Source organism: Ranitomeya variabilis, chromosome 4, assembly GCF_051348905.1.
Source record: "Ranitomeya variabilis isolate aRanVar5 chromosome 4, aRanVar5.hap1, whole genome shotgun sequence".
NCBI lineage: Eukaryota > Metazoa > Chordata > Amphibia > Anura > Dendrobatidae > Ranitomeya > Ranitomeya variabilis.
In genome coordinates this window covers 711,811,124-711,832,129 of record NC_135235.1, presented here as the reverse complement: position 1 = coordinate 711,832,129, position 21,006 = coordinate 711,811,124, and the positions used below count along the sequence as shown (strand labels likewise).

At 46.8% G+C, this 21,006-nt stretch overlaps 1 protein-coding gene across 1 annotated transcript in view; it reads right to left on the bottom strand.

Moving 5' to 3' along the window:
* LOC143768228 (uncharacterized) overlaps window positions 1–18,931 on the bottom strand; it is a 36,179-nt gene extending 17,248 nt beyond the window's left edge. The window contains exons 1-6 of the mRNA XM_077256921.1: window positions 18,818–18,931; window positions 17,176–17,323; window positions 16,867–17,046; window positions 16,660–16,783; window positions 16,479–16,576; window positions 11,978–12,071 (exon numbers count right to left, since the gene is read on the bottom strand). Of these exons, the coding sequence (XP_077113036.1) occupies window positions 11,978–12,071; window positions 16,479–16,576; window positions 16,660–16,783; window positions 16,867–17,046; window positions 17,176–17,253 (574 nt within the window). The 5' untranslated portion in view covers window positions 17,254–17,323; window positions 18,818–18,931. The remainder of the gene's footprint in view (window positions 1–11,977; window positions 12,072–16,478; window positions 16,577–16,659; window positions 16,784–16,866; window positions 17,047–17,175; window positions 17,324–18,817) is intronic.
* Between the last annotated feature and the right edge of the window lie 2,075 nt (window positions 18,932–21,006).

Here is a 21,006-nt window from a genome sequence, read left to right as displayed (position 1 = left end):
CCTATCTTTTGTGTCTTCCTGCAATACCAATTTTTGCAGCTGCCTGGTATGGAATTGAGCCCATTTAACCGCAGGGATACATGATGATAGTGAACCTAACAATGACATGGCATTTCTCAGTGACATATTACACTTTTTGATAGCTAAATCTACTTTACTAATTATCGAATACTTTTTATCATCAGGCAACCAACATTTTTGGTCTACTGAATCCAGGAGGAGACCTAAAAATTTCTGACAAGTGACGGGTTGGAGTCTGGATTTTTCCCAGTTAATAATCCAACCCAGCCTTTGTAAAGAGGATACCACCTCCTCCAACCTTTGCTCACACTGTAAGAAATTTTTCCCCACAATTAGTAGGTCGTCCAGATATGGGATGACCAATGTGTCTTTTAACCGTAGGAAGGACATTACTTCCAAAAGCAGCTTAGTAAAGGCTCTAGGAGCCATAGACAGACCAAAGGGCATTGCTCTATATTGAAAATGACGAACTTGACCGTCTATAACTACTGCTACCCGAAGAAACTGCTGGTGCGACTGGTGTATGGGAAGATGATAATAAGCATCTTTGAGATCAAGTACTACCATGTAACAGTTAGGGAACAAATTTTTAATGGCTGATCGAATGGATTCCATCTTAAATGTTGTGGGTTTTATGAACATATTTAGATTTCTCAAATTAAAAATAGTTCTATAGGATCCGTCAGGTTTTGTAATCAGAAACAAGGGGGAGTAGAACCCCTGCCCGGTTTGAGATGACGGAACCTCTATTAAGACCCGTTTTGCAAGAAGGGACTTGACTTCTACTTCCAATGCTTCTTGTTGTAGTTTGGACTTTAGGGAGGTGAGCCGAAAGGAATCCGGAGGTTTTCGGATGAAGTCTAGAGTAAGGCCTGAGGATATAAATTTTATGGCCCATGGGTTGATAGTTATTTCTCTCCACTGATTGATAAATCCCAGTAGTCTACCGCCCACTGGTGGAATAGGGTTCTCGGGATTTTTCAGCTGGTTTGAAGGGACGTTTGTTAAACAAATTGCCTTTCTGCCTGAAGTCTTTGTTCCTCCATTGCTCTTTAAAGCTTCCCTTTCTGCCAAATGCTGGCCTCCTAAATGCCCTTCTGTAAGCAGGAACAAAGGGATTAGGAAAACCTTTTTTACGCTCACCCGCCTTAGTGAGTATCTCATCCAGAATAGTTCCAAAGAGGTACTCACCCTGACAGGGTATGGCACACAACTTGGATCTGGACTGGGCATCCCCCTTCCAGTTCTTTAACCATAAGGCTCGGCGGGCAGTATTTGTGAGGCTGGCTGTCCTGGCCGCCAGGCGGAGAGAATCCACGGAGGCATCGGAAATAAATGCCGCAGCGCTCTTAATTAAGGGGATGGATGCCCTCAATTTCTCTCTAGATATACCATTCTTGATATTCTGGTCCAGCTGGTCTAACCAAACCAGCATAGATCTACTGGTACATGTGGTGGAGATTGCCGGCCTAAATGCAGTGACACAGGCCTCCCACGATTTTTTCAAAAGTGCATCCGATTTCCTATCCATGGGATCAGATAAGGAGCCTGAATCTTCCACTGGTAGGGAAGAACGGCGGGAAGTGGATGCGACAGCCGCATCGACCTTTGGAACTTTAGTCCAGGTGTTTAAATCTTCGTCCTCAAAGGGGTAACGTCTCTTACAGGATACTGGTGTAAACCCTTTCTGCCCCTTGCTCCACTCTTTTTTAATGAGGTCTTTTATAGTCTGGTTCACTGGGAATACGTGGCCCTTTCGCTGAGATAGACCTGCGAACATAACCTCCTGGGCCGTTTGGGGTCCTTTAACCTCCGACACCCCCATCGTTTTCCTCACTGATTTGACTAGACTATTTACTCCCTCAGTCGGGAAACAGACATATTCCTCCTCATCTGAGGAACCAGACAAGTGGGAGACGTCTGAATCAATTTCCCCACTTTCCGCCGACGTGTCAGCATTGGGTGAGGATTTTCTCCTACTTCTCTTCTCAACACTGCCTGAGGGACCACCACTCAACGATTGGAGTTCCTCCCGAATCATGAGCCGTATTTCGTCCATTTTAACGGACTCCTCCTGCCGCAGGGTGTTATCTATGCATGCCTGACATAACGTTTTTGGATAAGAGTCAGGCAGGGGCTCAATACATATAGCACACTGCTTGTGCTTGGTCTTCTCCTTGCTTTTTGCCTAGAGGGACATGAGCAGAGGAGACCAATATAAGCTCTGAAGGAGCTGAATACCCAAACATTCTGAAGCATACTATACCGATTGTTGGGTGGATCGTCCGGTCTGGGATGTGGAACGGGATGATCTCCTTCCTGATTTTTCAGTGGAATCACTCTTCCTGGAGTGTCCACTATTCTTTTTTGCAGCATTACCACTTTGCTTTTGTGGCTCTTCTACAGGGTGCTCACTGACTTCCTCGTGGGACGACATAATGCACACTGTTTTTCCCTTCCTATCAGACTTTTATAGTGTGGGCTATCAATCTCAGCCCCCGCAGCTGCAACCCATTTTTTTTTTTTTTTTAATTACCTGCACCAGGACACCTGCGAACACCGCCAGGAGGAATCCAATATGGCCGCTACCCCGGAAATGCAATGCCGACCTCCGGGGGTCGGCCATACTACATCCGGGATTCCGGACGCACTGCGCATGCGCCGGCGTCTGCCGCTTTCTTCCGGCATTACAACCCCACGCATCGTACCTGAGGGACCGGGGGGAGCCACCGCTGTTCCGTACCACACCTTCCAGACCGGGATCTCAGGTAACCATACCGCCATGGTCTTCCTTCCACAACGATGTCCCAGCAGGGAGATCGTTGGAGCTTTCCAGGCCCCACTATTTGGCCGGTGCAGATGAGGAGGGAACCAACAGGAATCCCCGACTCTGCTTCTACTCGCTCTGGAGCCCCTGCCGCTCAGCAGAGACGCACAGGCGGCATCCAGGCGAGTTTTTCCTCTTTTCAGACACCGCTGTACAGTGTCTACAGAGATCTTCTCTGTGGGCTTCCTTCTAGGAACAGGAAACCAACTGAGGAGCGAGGGGGGGCCGCCCCTTTTATCTCTCTGTAGGTTTCCTGTTCCTAGGGGCGGATCCCCTCTCTCAGTGGGTGCTGTCGTGGCGAATAGAAAATAAGTATTTGGTCAGAAACAAACAATCAAGATTTCTGGCTCTCACAGACCTGTAACTTCTTCTTTAAGAGTCTCCTCTTTCCTCCACTCATTACCTGTAGTAATGGTACCTGTTTAAACTTGTTATCAGTATAAAAAGACACCTGTGCACACCCTCAAACAGTCTGACTCCAAACTGCACTATGGTGAAGACCAAAGAGCTGTCAAAGGACACCAGAAACAAAATTGTAGCCCTGCACCAGGCTGGGAAGACTGAATCTGCAATAGCCAACCAGCTTGGAGTGAAGAAATCAACAGTGGGAGCAATAATTAGAAAATGGAAGACATTCAAGACCACTGATAATCTCCCTCGATCTGGGGCTCCACGCAAAATCCCATCCCGTGGGGTCAGAATGATCACAAGAACGGTGAGCAAAAATCCCAGAACCACGCGGGGGGACCTAGTGAATGAACTGCAGAGAGCTGGGACCAATGTAACAAGGCCTACCATAAGTAACACACTACGCCACCATGGACTCAGATCCTGCAGTGCCAGACGTGTCCCACTGCTTAAGCCAGTACATGTCCGGGCCCGTCTGAAGTTTGCTAGAGAGCATTTGGATGATCCAGAGGAGTTTTGGGAGAATGTCCTATGGTCTGATGAAACCAAACTGGAACTGTTTGGTAGAAACACAACTTGTCGTGTTTGGAGGAAAAAGAATACTGAGTTGCATCCATCAAACACCATACCTACTGTAAAGCATGGTGGTGGAAACATCATGCTTTGGGGCTGTTTCTCTGCAAAGGGGCCAGGACGACTGATCCGGGTACATGAAAGAATGAATGGGGCCATGTATCGTGAGATTTTGAGTGCAAACCTCCTTCCATCAGCAAGGGCATTGAAGATGAAACGTGGCTGGGTCTTTCAACATGACAATAATCCAAAGCACACCGCCAGGGCAACGAAGGAGTGGCTTCGTAAGAAGCATTTCAAGGTCCTGGAGTGGCCTAGCCAGTCTCCAGATCTCAACCCTATAGAAAACCTTTGGAGGGAGTTGAAAGTCCGTGTTGCCAAGCGAAAAGCCAAAAACATCACTGCTCTAGAGGAGATCTGCATGGAGGAATGGGCCAACATACCAACAACAGTGTGTGGCAACCTTGTGAAGACTTACAGAAAACGTTTGACCTCTGTCATTGCCAACAAAGGATATATTACAAAGTATTGAGATGAAATTTTGTTTCTGACCAAATACTTATTTTCCACCAGAATATGCAAATAAAATGATAAAAAAACAGACAATGTGATTTTCTGGATTTTTTTTTCTCAGTTTGTCTCCCATAGTTGAGGTCTACCTATGATGTAAATTACAGACGCCTCTCATCTTTTTAAGTGGTGGAACTTGCACTATTGCTGACTGACTAAATACTTTTTTACCCCACTGTATGTAGCTTCTCTTCCCTCTGGATTTGATGGATTGTCATAAAAGGAAGGCAACACGATCTCTTGAGATCTATGGTAATAGGATGCTACTTTGGGAAGATATGATGGATCAGGCTTGAGAACCACCCTGTCCTGGTATATCATTAAGAAAGAAGGGTCTATGGAGAGAGCTTGGATGTCCCCTACTCTTCTGGCCGAGGTCAAGGCTATCAATAAGGCTACCTTATACGTGAGATTTTTTAGAGGAATAGAATGTAAGGGCTCAAAAGGGGGTTCACTTAAAGCATCAAGAACTAGATTCAAGTCCCAGGGAGGTAAACGTGGGATATGTACTAGGGTACATCTTTTGCATGCTCTAATGAATCTTGCTATCCACCTGTCCCCCGCTATGTTAGCACTATAGAGGGCTCCTAAAGCGGACACCTGAACCCTTAACGTATTGACTGACAAACCCAATGCATGGCTTTTTTGTAGGAACTCTAGGATGGCTTTAATAGGAACCTTGCTAGAGAAGGGTTTTGTATAGAAAGTCAGGAACTTTTTCCATACTCTACTGTATATTAAAGTTGTAGATTTCTTCCTGCTTACATTAAGGTGTTAATTAGTTCTTGAGAAAACCCTCTTAATGTCAGTATTTGCCTCTCAAGTTCCACGCCGTTAGGTGAAGACCTTTCACTTGTGGATGGTAAAATGGACCCTGAGACAGTAGGTCTGGGATCACTGGCAGAATCCAGGGATCGCAAACTGACATCGCTCGAAGACAAGAGAACCAAAGCCTTTTTGGCCAGAATGGTGCTATCAGAATGATCCTGGCCTTTTCTTCCCTTATCTTCTTGATGACCAACGGAATCAGCATCATTGGAGGAAAGGCATAGGCTAGGTCATAGTTCCACGGGTACTGGAGCGAGTCTATTATGTCTGGATGATCTACTACATTTAAAGAGGCGAACATCTGCACTTGTCTGTTTTTTTCTGGTGGCGAACAGGTCTATTTGTGGAAGACCCCATATCTTCACTATGCTCCTGAATATTTGAGGATTGAGAGTCCATTCTCCTTGGCGGAGTGCATGGCGGCTTAGGAAGTCGGCATTTGAATTTTCTACTCCTCTAATATGGAGAGCCGTGAGTGACAGAAAATTGGGTTCTGCTAGGTTGAAAATGTTTGCCGCTGAAGACAGACTTCCTGATCGCGTTCCGCCTTGACGATTTAAATATGCGACGGATGTTGTGTTGTCTGATAGGATTCTCATATGGGATCCTTGGAGCTGAGGAAGGAAAGCATTTAAGGCATAATTAACCGCTTTTAGTTCCTTCCAGTTGGAGGACTGCTGAATCTCTACCGTATTCCAGCAACCTTGAGCTATATTTTTACTGAAATGGGCTCCCCACACCTCTGGGCCTGCGTCAGTGGTGACTATTTTAGAGGGGATTATTGTCCATGAGACACCTCTGGAGAAATGATTTTTATCTAACCACCAATGCAGTGAATTAATCATGTCTTTTGATAGGGTAATTTTTGTATTTAAAGGACCCTGACAGTGTGATTGTGCATACAGAATCTCATGTTGCAAGGCCCTAGTATGATATTGGGCCCATTGAACCGCAGGGATGCAGGAGGAGAGTAAGCCTAAAAGAGACATGGCATCTCTTAGGGACATTTGAGGATTAGACCTTGCCATAGTAACTTTTGAAATTATGGTTAATTTTTTGGATTCTGGTAAGAAACATTTTTGACTTACAGAGTCCAAGATTAGTCCTAGGAAGGACTGAAGTGTTTCTGGTTGAAGCCTGGATTTTTTGAAGTTCACAATTCAACCTAAAGCCTGCAAAGATGAAATGGTATTAGCCAAACGTTCTTTACATTGCGAGGCTGAATTTGCAATTATTAAAAAGTCATCTAGGTAAGGTACGATTAACGTATCCTGATGACACAGATAAGCCATCACCACGAGCATGACTTTTGTGAAAACCCGAGGAGCCATGGAAAGGCCGAATGGCATAGCCGTAAATTGGAAGTGACGGATCCGGCCCTGTAGGTTGACCGCCACTCTGAGGTATTGTTGATGTTCTGCATAGATGGGAAGATGGTAGTACGCATCCTTCAAATCTAGACCAGTCATGAAACATCTAGGAAACAAAAATTTAACAGTGGACCTTATTGACTCCATCTTGAAGGTGTGGTCATGCAAAAAGGAATTTAATCTTTTTAGGTTAATTATAGTACGAAAAGAACCATCCGGTTTAGGAACCAGAAACAAAGAGGAATAAAATCCTCTCCCTTCCTGATGCTTTGGTACTTCTATAAGAACATTCTTAGCCAAAAGACTCAGAATTTCTGACTGAAGCGCTTCTTGCTGTTCCGGCGCTCTCAGTGATGTTACAATAAAATTATCCCTTGGTAGTTGGGAAAATTCTAATTTTAGTCCGGATTTTACTAGACGAAGGATCCACTGGTTTGAAGTTATGCATTCCCATTTGTGGTGAAAATATTTCAGTCTTCCAAACACTGGGATTTCATTACTGATGGTATCTACCACGTCTGGATGTTTCGGGATAACTAAATAAGGCACCTTTCTGTTTTGTTTCCTTTGTTTCCCAGCGATCCCTTTGTGGCTCATACGGCCTTTTCCTGTTAAATGGCCGTCTTCTAAGCGCTCTCCTATAAATAAACATCACAAAAACGCAGTTAAATGCTCCCATAAAATGTATAAGTTTATTTAGAAACCAATAAAACATATCAAAACAGAGGACAGATTAATGGACAACAATGAGGGGAAATGAAGCACTATGTGGCGGTACAAGTTGCACAAGGACTACAAGGCCCCATCCCTGCACAACCATACCAATGATTATAATTACCTTATATACTCGAGTATAAGCCGACCCAAGTATAAGCCTACCCCCCTAATTTTGCCACAAAAAACTGGGAAAACTTAATGACTCGAGTATAAGCCTAGGGTAAATGTCAAAAGTAAAAATAGATACCAATAAAAGTAAAATTAATTGAGACATCAGTAGGTTAAGTGTTTTTGAATATTCATATTGAATCAGGAGCCCCATATATTGCTCCATGCAGTTTATGATGGCCCCATAAGATGTTCCATATTAAAATATGCCCCATATAATCCTGCATAAAGGTTAATAAAGGCCCCATAAGATCCTCCATAGACACATTTGCCCAATATAATGCTGCACAAATGCTGATTATGGCCCCATAAGATGCTCTATAAAGATATTTGCCCCATATAGTGCTGCAAAAACCTTGATTATGGCCCTATAAGATGCTCCATACAGACACTTGCCCCATATACTGTAGTGCCCTACAAACGTTAATTATGGCCCCATACAGACACTTGCCTCATATAGTGCTGCACAAACGTTATGGCCCCCATATAGTGCTGCACAAATGTTATGGCCCCCATATAGTGCTGCACAAACATTATGGCCCCATATAGTGCTGCACAAACGTTATGGCCCCATATAGTGCTGCAGAAACGTTATGGCCCCATATAGTGCTGCACAAACATTATGGCCCCATAGATGCCCATACAGATATTTGCCCCATTTGCTGCGATAAAAAAAGAAAAATAAAAAAAAAAAATCACATGCTCACCTCTCTCCGTCGCTCAGGACCCCGGCACTTTCAAGTCACCCGCACCTCGTTCCAGCGCCACTCCATGTTCAGCACCGACGTTCAGCAGAGGGCGCACACTAACTACATCACCGCGCCCTCGGACCTGAGAGTCACTGCTGAAGACAGAGCGGCGCCCGGAACGAGGAAAGGTGACTATCGCACAGCGCTGCGCTCCCCTCCCCGTATACTCACCTGGTCCTGGCGCTGTGCAGTCCCTGCTTCCCCGGCGCTGCAGCTTCTAACTGTACTGAGCGGTCACCGTTACCGCCCATTACAGTCATGAGTACGCGGCTCCACCCCCATGGGAGGTGGAGCCGCATATTCATTTACTGTAATGAGCGGTACCATGTGACAGCTCAGTACAGGAAGAAGCTGAAGCTGCTGCTGCCAGCGCCGGGGAAGCCAGGGACCGCGCCTGGACTAGGTGAGTATTTTTAGACAGCCCTCGCTCCCCCTCCCCTGCCGACCTCTGGGTATGACTCGAGTATAAGCCGAGAGGGGGACTTTCAGCCCAAAAAAGTGGGCTGAAAATCTCAGCTTATACTCCAGTATATACGGTAATAAATAAACGACCCATGGCCATATCAAGTAGAAAGGATCAATATCCCTATGTATGGAAGCATAATAGCAATACACAAATCATGGCCACATGCATCTAAATATGCAACAATAATAATACCTGGTATGTGTTACAGCGGGAAGCCTAGAGTCCACCCCGGACCCCGGTGTATTGCTATTATGCTTCCATACATAGGGATATTGATCCTTTCTACTTGATATGGCCATGGGTCGTTTATTTATTAATTATAATCATTGGTATGGTTGTGCAGTGATGGAGCCTTGTAGTCCTTGGGCAACTTGTACCGCCACATAGCGCTTCACTTCCCCTCATTGTTATCGATTAATCTGTCCTCTGTTTTGATATATGTTTTATTGGTTTCTAAATAAACTTATACATTTTATGGGAGCATTTAACTGCGTTTTTTGTGATGTTTATATATGGAGTTTTGGCACTTTTCCTGATTATAGTCCTGACATGCATGCAGGTGACATTCACAGTAAATTTTCTTCTGATAGAATATTGATTATATATTCGTACATGTAAAATGTTTGTGACTACTCTATTAACGCTCTCCTATAAGAAGGAAGAAACTGTTTAGGAAATCCCTTCCTTCTTTCTCCTGCTTTATTGAGTATGTCGTCAAGAACCTTTGCAAACAGGAACTCACCCTGGCACGGGATTGTACATAGTCTGGATTTTGACTGTGCATCCCCCTTCCATCCTTTCAGCCAGAGGGCTCGACGAACCGCATTGACCAGGCCTGCTGATCTCGCTGCCAGACGGAGAGAATCCGCTGAAGCGTCCGCTAAAAATGCCGCAGCACTTCTGATCAGTGGAACTGTCTGGAGAATTTTTTCTCTTGTGATCTTGCCTTTTACCTGTTGCTCCAGCTGGTCTATCCAACTAATAGTGACCTAGCTGTGCATGTGCCTGATATGGCCGGTTTAAAGGCTCCCGTGTTCGTCTCCCAAGATCTTTTAAGGAGAGCTGCAGTCTTACGATCTAGTGGATCTAGTAAGATTCCTGCATCTTCTACCGGAAGGGAAGATTGCTTTGAGGTGGATGCTACCGCTGCATCTACCTTAGGGACTTTAGACCACACTGCTAATTCCTCATCACTAAAAGGGTAACGCCTTCTGGAAGATGATGGGAGAAACCCTTTGCCCTGTTTGTACCATTCTTTTTTGACAAGGTCTTTAATAGCGGATATGACTGGAAAGGCACGCAGTTTTTTCTGACCTAGTCCTGCAAACATGATGTCCTGAACCGACCTGACCTCCTTAGTATCTGGACACCCCATAGTGTTCCTAACGGATTTTATAAGGTTGTCTATACTGTCGACTGGAAAACATGCTCCGCCTTCATCCTCAGAAGAGCTGGGAGATGATCCTGAGGTATTGAAGGATCAGATTAAGCCCTCTTCAGACTCTGAACTGGAAACGGGAGAAAGGCGCTTACTTCCATGTTTCTTTAGGGATTTTGATCCCAGATACTGGATCACCTGCCTTTTTATGGCTCTGATATTTGTGGTCGTAACAGCCGCCTCATCCTGTAAGGTCTGATCTATACAGCTTTGACACAACCTTTTAAGATACGTGTCGGGCACGGGTTGCATACACAGGGCACACTCCTTATACTTAGATTTATTGGTCTTCTTAGCCTAAGGGGAGAGGCAGAGAAGGAAGGGATCAGCTTATAGGTAGAGGATCATAAACACTCACCCAGTGAAGCTATCATCTTCATCATCATCATACCGGTTCTGGAGGTGGACACACTGTGTGGGGTCTGAGTAGATCTGCATCTCTACTCCTCGTTTTACTTCTCATGCGAGTGTCAGATCCTTCCATGGAACGACAACTCCTTTTTGCCGATGATTTTGAACCCTTAGTGCTGATTTTGACAGCGCTATCTTGCTCCACCGCTGGTGGATGCTCATCATGCGCCGGGGACAGCCATTTGAATTGCGCGGTCATCTGCAGCGCGCCGCCCGCCGCGAACCGGAAGTGCTCCGACCACTTCCGGTTCAATGAAGCAGCATGGACTTACCCGTACGATGCAGCCTCCGCCGCCTTCTAGCACTGCACTCCACCGCTGGTAACTGGAAGATCGGCCCCACACACATGCCTCCTCCATAGGCCGGGCTTTGTTGTCCGGAACCTGCCGAATGGTGAACAGACGAGGGGGGAGGCTGCATGCAGTGGCTCCCCCGCCGCTACTACTGATGCCGCAGCCCCTGCTGTCATCGAGAGGACCACACAGGCAGGTGCACAGGCTCAGGTAATCTGGAGGTGCTCCAACCACCTCCATCTGTAGGAATCCAGGGATTTCTGATAGGAACAGGAAACCAACTGAGGAGGAGAGGGGGACAGCCCTTTTTATCTCTGTGGGTTTCCTGTTCCTATGGGCGGGTCCCTCTCTCAAGTGGGTGCTGTCGTGGCGAGAGGTAAAATTGAAAATTCAGTATAAAAGGGAAACTGTTAGGGTATGTGTCCACGTTCAGGATTGCATCAGGATTTTACATCAGTATTTGTAAGCCAAAACCAGGAGTGGAACAGATAGAGGAAAAGTATAATAGAAACATATGCACCACTTCTGCATTTATCACCCACTCCTGGTTTTGGCTTACAAATACTGATGCAATCCTGAACGTGGACACATACCCTTACAGTACAGAAATTCACACTAGGCCCTCACTGCACATTTAATGTTGTCGATCATAAAAGCAAAGTTTGTCCAGAAAGACTGGACCTGGTCTTGTGGGGACCATATGAGCACATTCAGCAGCACAGAAGGGGAAGAAGGTAAATTCATCCAATAAGATAACAGGTTATAGGAAGCCAACAGCATCATTACCCTCCAATTTCTCTTACAGGCCCATCATAGTATTTTTCTTCAAGTGATTTTCTAACTTGTCAGCACATTCTACGTACACTGTCATTTGAGTTTACAGATCTGGGCAGGTTACGACCATCGTCTCCTAATTTCAGGGTGTAGGTTGGCCCTCCAGGCTATATATTCTATAGAAAAGGGCTTTTAAAGTCCAAAGTCATTTGAACAGTTTTGGGTGGAGGAGAATGTTGTGGTCTCGAGGCAAAATGGTGATCACACGATTGTGATCCAGCCAGACTACACCACCGATAAAACAGCCACAGACAGTGGCTGAGAAGAATCTGTGACTTCTCTGCATTTAGTGGTTACTACTCACCTGGGTAGTCATATGTAGGAATCTCCTCTTTACACCACTCGTCATCACCCCTCACATACGTCTCTGTAGTATTAATACGGGTCAGATCTTCACACTGAAACAAATATTGTAAAAGTCACAGACAGATGGAGAAGTCACATCTATGATCAGCTCTAATCCTGCCATCTCCACCGTTCTTATTACAAACTGGATAAACCGGATTACTTACCAGTAATTGTATTTTATGGAGTCCACGATAGCACCCACTGAGAGAGGGGATCCACCCCCAGGAACAAGAAGCCTACAGATAAAAAGGGGTGGTCCCCCTCTCCTCCTCAGTTGGATTACAGAGTACAAGAGGAACCGCCAAGAAAACATTAGAACATCTTCATAAAAACTACTCAATATGTATAAACATATACTTCAACGTATACTACCATCACCCGAGTGAAATACATACACATCTCTATTATGTGCTACTAAGGGAGGGAAGTGGGTTCTGTCATGGACTCCATAAAATACAATTACCGGTAAGTAATCCTTTTTTATTCTCGCCATGACAGCACCCACTGAGAGACTTACAGAGAACCATCATCTGGGAGGGACCACCGTATTGAGGACAGGTCTCCCGAAAACAAAGTCAGATGACAAATTGAGTCTATAGTGGCTGTAAAAGATAGATGGTGAAGACCATGTTGCAGCATTACATATCAGATCAATCGAGATGTCCGCCTTCTTAGCCCAGGAGAATGCCATAGCCCGTGCCGAATGTGCCCTTATTCCATCCGGAGGACCTTCACCCTTTGCTGAGTAAGCCAGACAGATTGTATCTGTGATCCAATGTGATAAAGTGCTCCTTGTGACTCCAAACCCTTTCCTGTGGCTCTGAAAAGACACAAACAGAGCCGTACTCTGCCTTCAGGGATATTTAATATGTACTTTAATGATATGTACTTTCATGCGACAAGACAGAAGACGGACCTATCAGGGCATCAAGGACCAGATTCAGGTCCTAGGGAGGCAAGCGAGCAATGTGTACAGAGTCGCTACGCTCACACGCTGAAATAAACCGTGCAACCCATCTATCTCCTGCAATATTACGACTAGATAGGGCTCCCAAAAGCTGATATCTGATCCTTTAATGTGTTAACTGAAAAACCCAGCTCCCAACCCTCGAAAATTGCAGCAACTGGAACCTCACTAGAGAAAGGCCCAGTATGAAAATTAAGGAACTTCCTCCACACTCTACTGTATATCTTGGTCGTGGATTCTTTCCTACTCTGCAGACTGGTACTAATCAGGTTGTCAGAAAACCCCCTTAATTTCAACAACTGCCTCAAGTTCCACGCCGTCAAGTGGAGACCTCTAACCCAAGTATGACAGAATGGACTGCAAGAGAGCAGGCCCGGATCTGGTGGGAAGAGCCAGGGGTCGGATATGGACATGGCTCTGAGCCATGAAAACCAAGGTCTCTTGGGCCAGAAAGGAGCAAAGAGAATTACCCTTTCTCTCTCGTCCCTGATCTTCCTGATGACTTGTGGAGGCACCATCATTGGAGGAAACGCATAGGCCAGACTGAAGCGACAAGGGAACTGGAGGGAGTCGACCAACTCCGGCTGATCTGCTCTGTCCAGGGAGGCAAATCTTTGGACCTTTCTGTTGTCCCTGGTAGCAAACAAGTCTATTTTCGGAAGTCCCCACAAGTCCGCTAAATTCCTGAATACTTGGTGACTGAGACCCCATTCTCTCTGATATAACGTATGGCGACTGAGGAAGCCGCTTTAAGATTTTCCACTCCCCTGATGTGAAGGGCTGAGAGGGACAAGAGATGGGCTTCGACCAGATCGAGAACATCCACCACAGTAGACATCAGCAATTTTGATCAAGTTCCGCCTTGCCAATTTACGTATGCAACTGACATGGTATTGTCCGACAAAACTCTCACATGCGTCCCCCGCAGCTGTGGGAGAAAGCGATGTAAAGCATGACTGACTGCCTTTAATTCCTTTAGATTTGAGGAGTCAACAGCCTCCTCTATGGACCTCTGCCCCTGGGCCAGGTTATCGTCCATATGAGCTCCCCATCCATCAGGGCTAGCATTCGTAGTAACTATCCTGGACGGTTTCACTACCCATGGAATCCCCTTCCCTCCTGGTCTCCCGGGACCTCCACCAGGACATGCTTAGATAATAGACATAAAACCTCCAACTCAAGAGCCTCCTGTTGTGCCGGGGATCTAAGAGAGGTGATGACAAAGGAATCTGAGGGGATTCGACAAAACTCTAGTTTCAACCCCGATGTTACTAAGCCCAGGGTCCAGGGATTAGAAGTGATCTCCCGCCATCTGTGGCAAAAAATGTTTAACCTGCCGCCCACAGGAGGTCAAGGTCAATGGAATTTATTACTCTTCCTGGGAGAGGATCCGCTAAAATGGGCACCTTTTTGTTTGGTCTCCTTTGTCTCCCAGCGATCTCGGTTTTCATAAGGCCACCTTCTACCGAATGGTCACTTTCTGAAGGCCCTCCTGTAGGACGGAACAGACTGTTTAGGGAACCCCTTCTTTCTCTTTCCCGCCTTGGTGAGGATCTAATCGAGCACACTGCCAAACAGGAACTCACCTTGGCATGGAATTGTGCACAATTTAGACTTTGTACAATTTCATCCAGAACATGTACAATTTTTGTACATGTTCTGGATATAGCCAGTCTAAAGGCTCTGGTGCAGGACTCCCATGATCTTTTAAGTAATGTCTCTGCTTTGCAGTCTAGAGCAATGTTTCTCAACTCCAGTCCTCAAGACCCACCAACAGGTCATGTTTTCAGGATTTACTTAGTATTGCACAGGTGATAATTTCATTACCTGCTCAAGCATTAATTCCATCACCTGGGCAATACTAAGGAAATCCTGAAAACATGACCTGTTGGTGGGTCTTGAGGATTGGAGTTGAGAAACACTTGTCTAGAGGGTCAGATAGGACCACAGAATCTTCTACAGGCAGGACAAAATGTCTAGAAGTCGAGGCCACTGCGGAGTCCACCTTGGACCAAGCTGTCCGGTCATCTTCCTCAAAGGGACAAAGGGATACCTCCTCCTGGAAGATGAAGGGAGGAACCCTCGCGCTGTCCCTGCTTGCTCCATTCCATCCTGACCAAATCCTTCACCACACCAATAACCGGGAAAGCTCGTCTCTTTTTCTGCGAGAGACCTGCAAACATAATTTCCTTTGTAGATCTAACCTCTTTCACCTCTAAAAGCCCCATGGTATTTCTAACTATTTCTAACTGATTTCACCAGGTTATCCATACTCTCTATGGGAAAAAAAAGATAGCCCTTCTTCACCAGATGACAATGAATCAGAAGCACCAGAGAATCCAGCCTGGTCACTACTGGAAGCAGAACTGGAGACAGGGGTAACACTCCTTGCTTTAGACTTATGTTTCTTATGCCTGTTTGAACATCCTAAGGACTGAAGTTCCTCTCTTATCATTAATCATATATCAGCGGATCTAACTGAGGACTCCTCCTCTAAAGTCTGGCGGATACAACTCTGACACAGTGTTTTAAGATAGAGGTCAGGAAGGGGTTGTGAGCACAAGGCACATTCTTTGTGCTTGGCTTTTTTAGTTTTCTTAGCCTGATAGGGAGGTACACAGAAAGAAGGTGAGTCAGCTTAGTAGGCAGAGTTATGTAACACTCACCCAGTGAAGCTGTGATGTGGTACCGGTTCTGGAAGCGGAGGCACAGCACGAGTTCTAGATGGTACAGCTTACTCCGTACACTCTTGTTAGTGGAGTTGCCCTCTTGGGAGCGCCCACTGCTGTTATTGAAATTGCTGTCCGGCTGCACTTCCACCACCTGTGGGTGCACCTCAGATTCTCCTGGAGAGGACATCTTTGGGACACATTGGCAGCAGGAGGCCGCCGGATCTTATGCTTACAGCCCGTCCATCTCCGGAACAAGCCTCCCCGGACCCCTGGAAGTGAACCCAGGCAATTTCAGTTCAGTAATGTTGAATGGGCAGTGCGCATGCATGGGCCTAAACCCGGAAGCACTGCCCGATGGAAGAGAAGGGCAGCCGATGCACGCATCCCCCTCCACAAGATGAGTGCCGGTCTGGTCCTACTGCACCGCGTGAGCCAGGACAGCCTCTTCCGGATCCTGGCCTCACATCATCCACTATCAGACGAGGGTGAAGACTGACAGGCAGGGATCTCCAGACGCTGCTTCTGGTGCCACAGCCCCAGCCGTTCCCCAGACACCGCACAGGTGGCAGGAACAGGCCAAGGTAACCTTTCCTGTGCAGGTTCCCGCAGGAACAAGAAACCAACTGAGGAGGTGAGCCCCTTTTCATCTGTAGGTTTCCTGTTACTGGGGACGGATCCCTTCTCTCAGTGGGTGCGGTCAGCGATAATAAAAAAAACAAAACAAAACATAATAATGGTGGATAAAACAAAACTGAGCACAAAACCTTCACAGTTGTCTACACATCATAGGGGAGATCTCATGACACCTCTCTATCTACCTGATGATCCTGAGGAACATTGGGATCTTCTTGTTTATAGTCCTGTGGAAGAAGAAGACGGGGACATCTCTCTGGTGTTGTCCTCCTACTGGATAGATCTGGAAGAAACACATACTGGGACTGAATTCATTATTTACATACAGATAATTATAGGCCGTCTGTATTTAGTCCAGTCCATTACCTGGTGATTTTAGGGGCTGGGGAACCTCCATCATGATGTCCTTGTACAGATCTTTGTGTCCTTCTAAATACTCCCACTCCTCCATTGAGAAATAGACGGCGACATCCTGACACCTTATAGGAACCTGACACACACAATGACACCGTCATCCCCCCGATCCCTTCATAGCGTTACTGTATAATGTCCCAGCATTCCCAGCAGTGTCACCTCTCCAGTCAGCAGCTCAATCATCTTGTAGGTGAGTTCTAGGATCTTCTGGTCATTGATGTCCTCATGTATCAGGAGGTGAGGTGGAGGCCCCGTGATTGGGCTCAGGGGTCTTCCGCATCCCTCAGACACAGGGTCCTGACAGCGTTCACTAGAGGTCTTCTTCACTACTGTGTAATCCTGGTTATGGAGAGACACATTAATAAATCTCACTACAGACATTTCCAGAGTCCTCACCTCTCCAGTTCTGTCCATCTGTTATTTCCATAGATAAGAATGATGTAATGTGATGTCATCAGAATCTCTCACCTCTCCAGTAAGCCGGAAGAGGATCTCTAGGGTGAGGTGTAATATCCTCTCTACCATCTTGTCTCTGTCCATATCCATCTTTGATGGGTAAATCAGGAAAATTCTCTTCTATAGTAGATCTTCACAGAGGATTGGATATTGTAGAGACCTGAATGAGAAAAAGATGAGCCGATGTAACATCATAAAAATCCTGGCGATAATAATGGAAAACATAAAAAGATAAAACTTGTAGATCTTGTACTCTCTAGTCTTGTATGGACTGGAACGTAAGTTGAATTGCTGACTAAGACATCTCCTCCATGCTGCCAATCACTGCCTATGTTACTCACTGCTTTGGTGACTGATTGGCTGTAAGAATCATAACTTCGTTAGGACTGAGCAGAAAATACAGAGACTGGAGGGGACCCAAGCAGCAATGGTATATTTGCTATTTTACAGTGTTTAGTTTTCTTCTTTCCATCTACTAATAAAACCTATATATTTAGGCCACAGACAACAAGCAGTTTCTCCCTCGCAGTCGGCAGCTGAATACGTTCCTCATAGGCTCATCTTCCATAACGCTAATTCTCGTCTCATTTCCCGACCCTGGAATCGGCATTAGTAATACTGCAGGAGATATTCATTACACGTGACAGGAGAAATAACGACTTCATGATGAGGACGACATCTTCATCTTCTACTGCGGCTCTAGGAACAGATTTGTCCAGAGTCGGTCACTGACTCCATCCCCACCGGCCTCTATATGGAGGTTTCCCGACAATACTGTGTGGAGGCCCCGTACTATGAGAGTAATACAGGTTTCCTTGGTTCCCGTCTTTCATAGTCGTTTGTATCTATCAGCGAAAAGGAACAAAACCATTGTGATTCTTATAAGGACAAACCAAAACACAAGGATTCCTAAAATATAACTTTTAATAAACAAAGTTAAAATGCAAAGTTCTAAAATTGAGGACAATACCCTACTCCTATCCACTACCTATTTGCGGGGGTAGGCACCCTAAGTTTCTGCGGTTGGTGCCCCCGCTCCTCGAAGACTGGCCCTGTTGGCCCTACAAATACCCTATAATACCTAGAAAAGTAATTGTGACATTACCTTTCTAGGTATTATAGGGTATTTGTAGGGCCAACAGGGCCAGTCTTCGAGGAGCGGGGGCACCAACCGCAGAAACTTAGGGTGCCTACCCCCGCAAATAGGTAGTGGATAGGAGTAGGGTTTTTGATAGGGGTCAGTTAGTTCCCTTGTTACTTATTTTCATTGTATTGTCCTCAATTTTAGAACTTTGCATTTTAACTTTGTTTATTAAAAGTTATATTTTAGGAATCCTTGTGTTTTGGTTTGTTTTTGTAGTCTAGGATTCCATTGGTATTGTTTTTGGTTTTCTTTTGATTCTTATAAGGAGACAACACAAAACCCCCTAAATATAACATTTTATAACAACCCCACAATCTGTGACTCTTCAGGGTAAATCGCTCTCTCACCATTGGATTAGAGCTGATACTATGGAGCTAAAGAGACTAAACAGACTTTCTGTCACCTCCATAAAGGGGCACTTTTCTGTGTTTGTCAGAACTGTCCGAGGATTATTAGAGGTGATAGTTTCCCCCAATTAGAAGGGACACCTGTGGATATTGGGGTCTTTACCTGCTACAGTTCTGGTGTGGACCCTCCACCCGCAGAGCCGCACTCCACATAGAGAATAATGGAGCCTCCAGCACCGACCTCCACCCGCAGACCCGCACTCCACCTATACGGCTGCTCTGTGCACAGGACCTGTGATGAGGTCACAGGAGGGGAGGAGTCAGTGGTCACATGATCAGGGGCCTCAGTGTATGCAGGACTCTGCTGTGCTGGTTGTCATGGTGCTGGATGAGGGGAAGTTTATGTGTGGGGTCAGGAGGGGTTTACAGTGTGGATGTAGCAGAGCCGTGTGTGTTCGAGGTGTACGGAGCGGAGCCGTGTGTGTACGAGGTGTACGGAGCAGAGCCGTGTGTGTACGAGGTGTACGGAGCGGAGCCGTGTGTGTACGAGGTGTACGGAGCAGAGCCGTGTGTGTTCGAGGTGTACGGAGCGGAGCCGTGTGTGTACGGAGCAGAGCCGTGTGTGTACGAGGTGTACGGAGCAGAGCTCTGTGTGTACGAGGTGTACGGAGCGGAGCCGTGTGTGTACGGAGCAGAGCCGTGTGTGTTCGAGGTGTACGGAGCAGAGCTCTGTGTGTACGAGGTGTACGGAGCAGAGCCGTGTGTGTACGAGGTGTACGGAGCGGAGCCGTGTGTGTACGAGGTGTACGGAGCAGAGCCGTGTGTGTTCGAGGTGTACGGAGCGGAGCCGTGTGTGTACGGAGCAGAGCCGTGTGTGTACGAGGTGTACGGAGCAGAGCCGTGTGTGTACGAGGTGTACGGAGCAGAGCCGTGTGTGTTCGAGGTGTACGGAGCAGAGCTCTGTGTGTACGAGGTGTACGGAGCAGAGCCGTGTGTGTACGAGGTGTACGGAGCAGAGCCGTGTGTGTACGAGGTGTACGGAGCAGAGCCGTGTGTGTACGAGGTGTACGGAGCAGAGCCGTGTGTGTACGAGGTGTATGGAGCAGAGCTCTGTGTGTACGAGGTGTACGGAGCAGAGCTGTGTGTGTACGAGGTGTACGGAGCGGAGCCGTGTGTGTACGAGGTGTACGGAGCGGAGCCATGTGTGTACGGAGCAGAGCCGTGTGTGTACGGGGTGTACGGAGCAGAGCCGTGTGTGTTCGAGGTGTACGGAGCGGAGCCGTGTGTGTACGGAGCAGAGCCGTGTGTGTACGAGGAGTATGGAGTGGAGCCGTGTGTGTACGAGGTGTACGGAGCAGAGCCGTGTGTGTAGGAGGTGTACGGAGCGGAGCCGTGTGTGTACGAGGTGTATGGAGCAGAGCTCTGTGTGTACGAGGTGTACGGAGCGGAGCCGTGTGTGTACGAGGTGTACGGAGCAGAGCTGTGTGTGTACGAGGTGTACGGAGCGGAGCCGTGTGTGTACGAGGTGTACGGAGCGGAGCCGTGTGTGTACGAGGTGTACGGAGCGGAGCCGTGTGTGTACGAGGTGTACGGAGCGGAGCCGTGTGTGTACGAGGTGTACGGAGCGGAGCCGTGTGTGTACGAGGTGTACGGAGCGGAGCCGTGTGTGTATGATATGTACGGAGCAGAGCCGTGTGTGTACGAGGTGTAAGGAGCGGAGCCGTGTGTGTACGAGGTGTACGGAGCGGAGCCGTGTGTGTACGAGGTGTACGGAGCGGAGCCGTGTGTGTACGAGGTGTACGGAGTGGAGCCATGTGTGTACGGAGCGGAGCCGCATGTGTACGAGGTGTATGGAGCGGAGCCGTGTGTGTACGAGGTGTATGGAGCGGAGCCATGATTATAATCAGCCTTTGGGGGTTTTCTATGCATCAAGAAGGTTGATGTGTGGTGATGGGAGAGCGGGCTCAGTACGTGATCGAGTATCCGGGTATTTGGGTGTTATACTCACGTGTTTAGCGGCTATTAGACCGGACTGCCCGCCATAAACATGTTGGCTACTGGCATTACTCTGTCTGCCCGCCGTATAGTACCATCAAGTCTGTATAGGACCTGGTGACGCCATGTTTGGAGCATTGCACACGGACATAGTGTAGGGAGAGTTTCTGCTGGTGTTACATTAAACCAACAGCCCTTTTCAGGACTAACTCAAATACAAGTGCTTCTCACAAAATTAGAATATCATCAAAAAGTTAATTTATTTCTGTGCTTCAATACAAAAAGTGAAACTCATATAGTACCTAGAGTCATTACAAACAGAGTGATCTATTTTAAGTATTTATTTATGTTAATGTT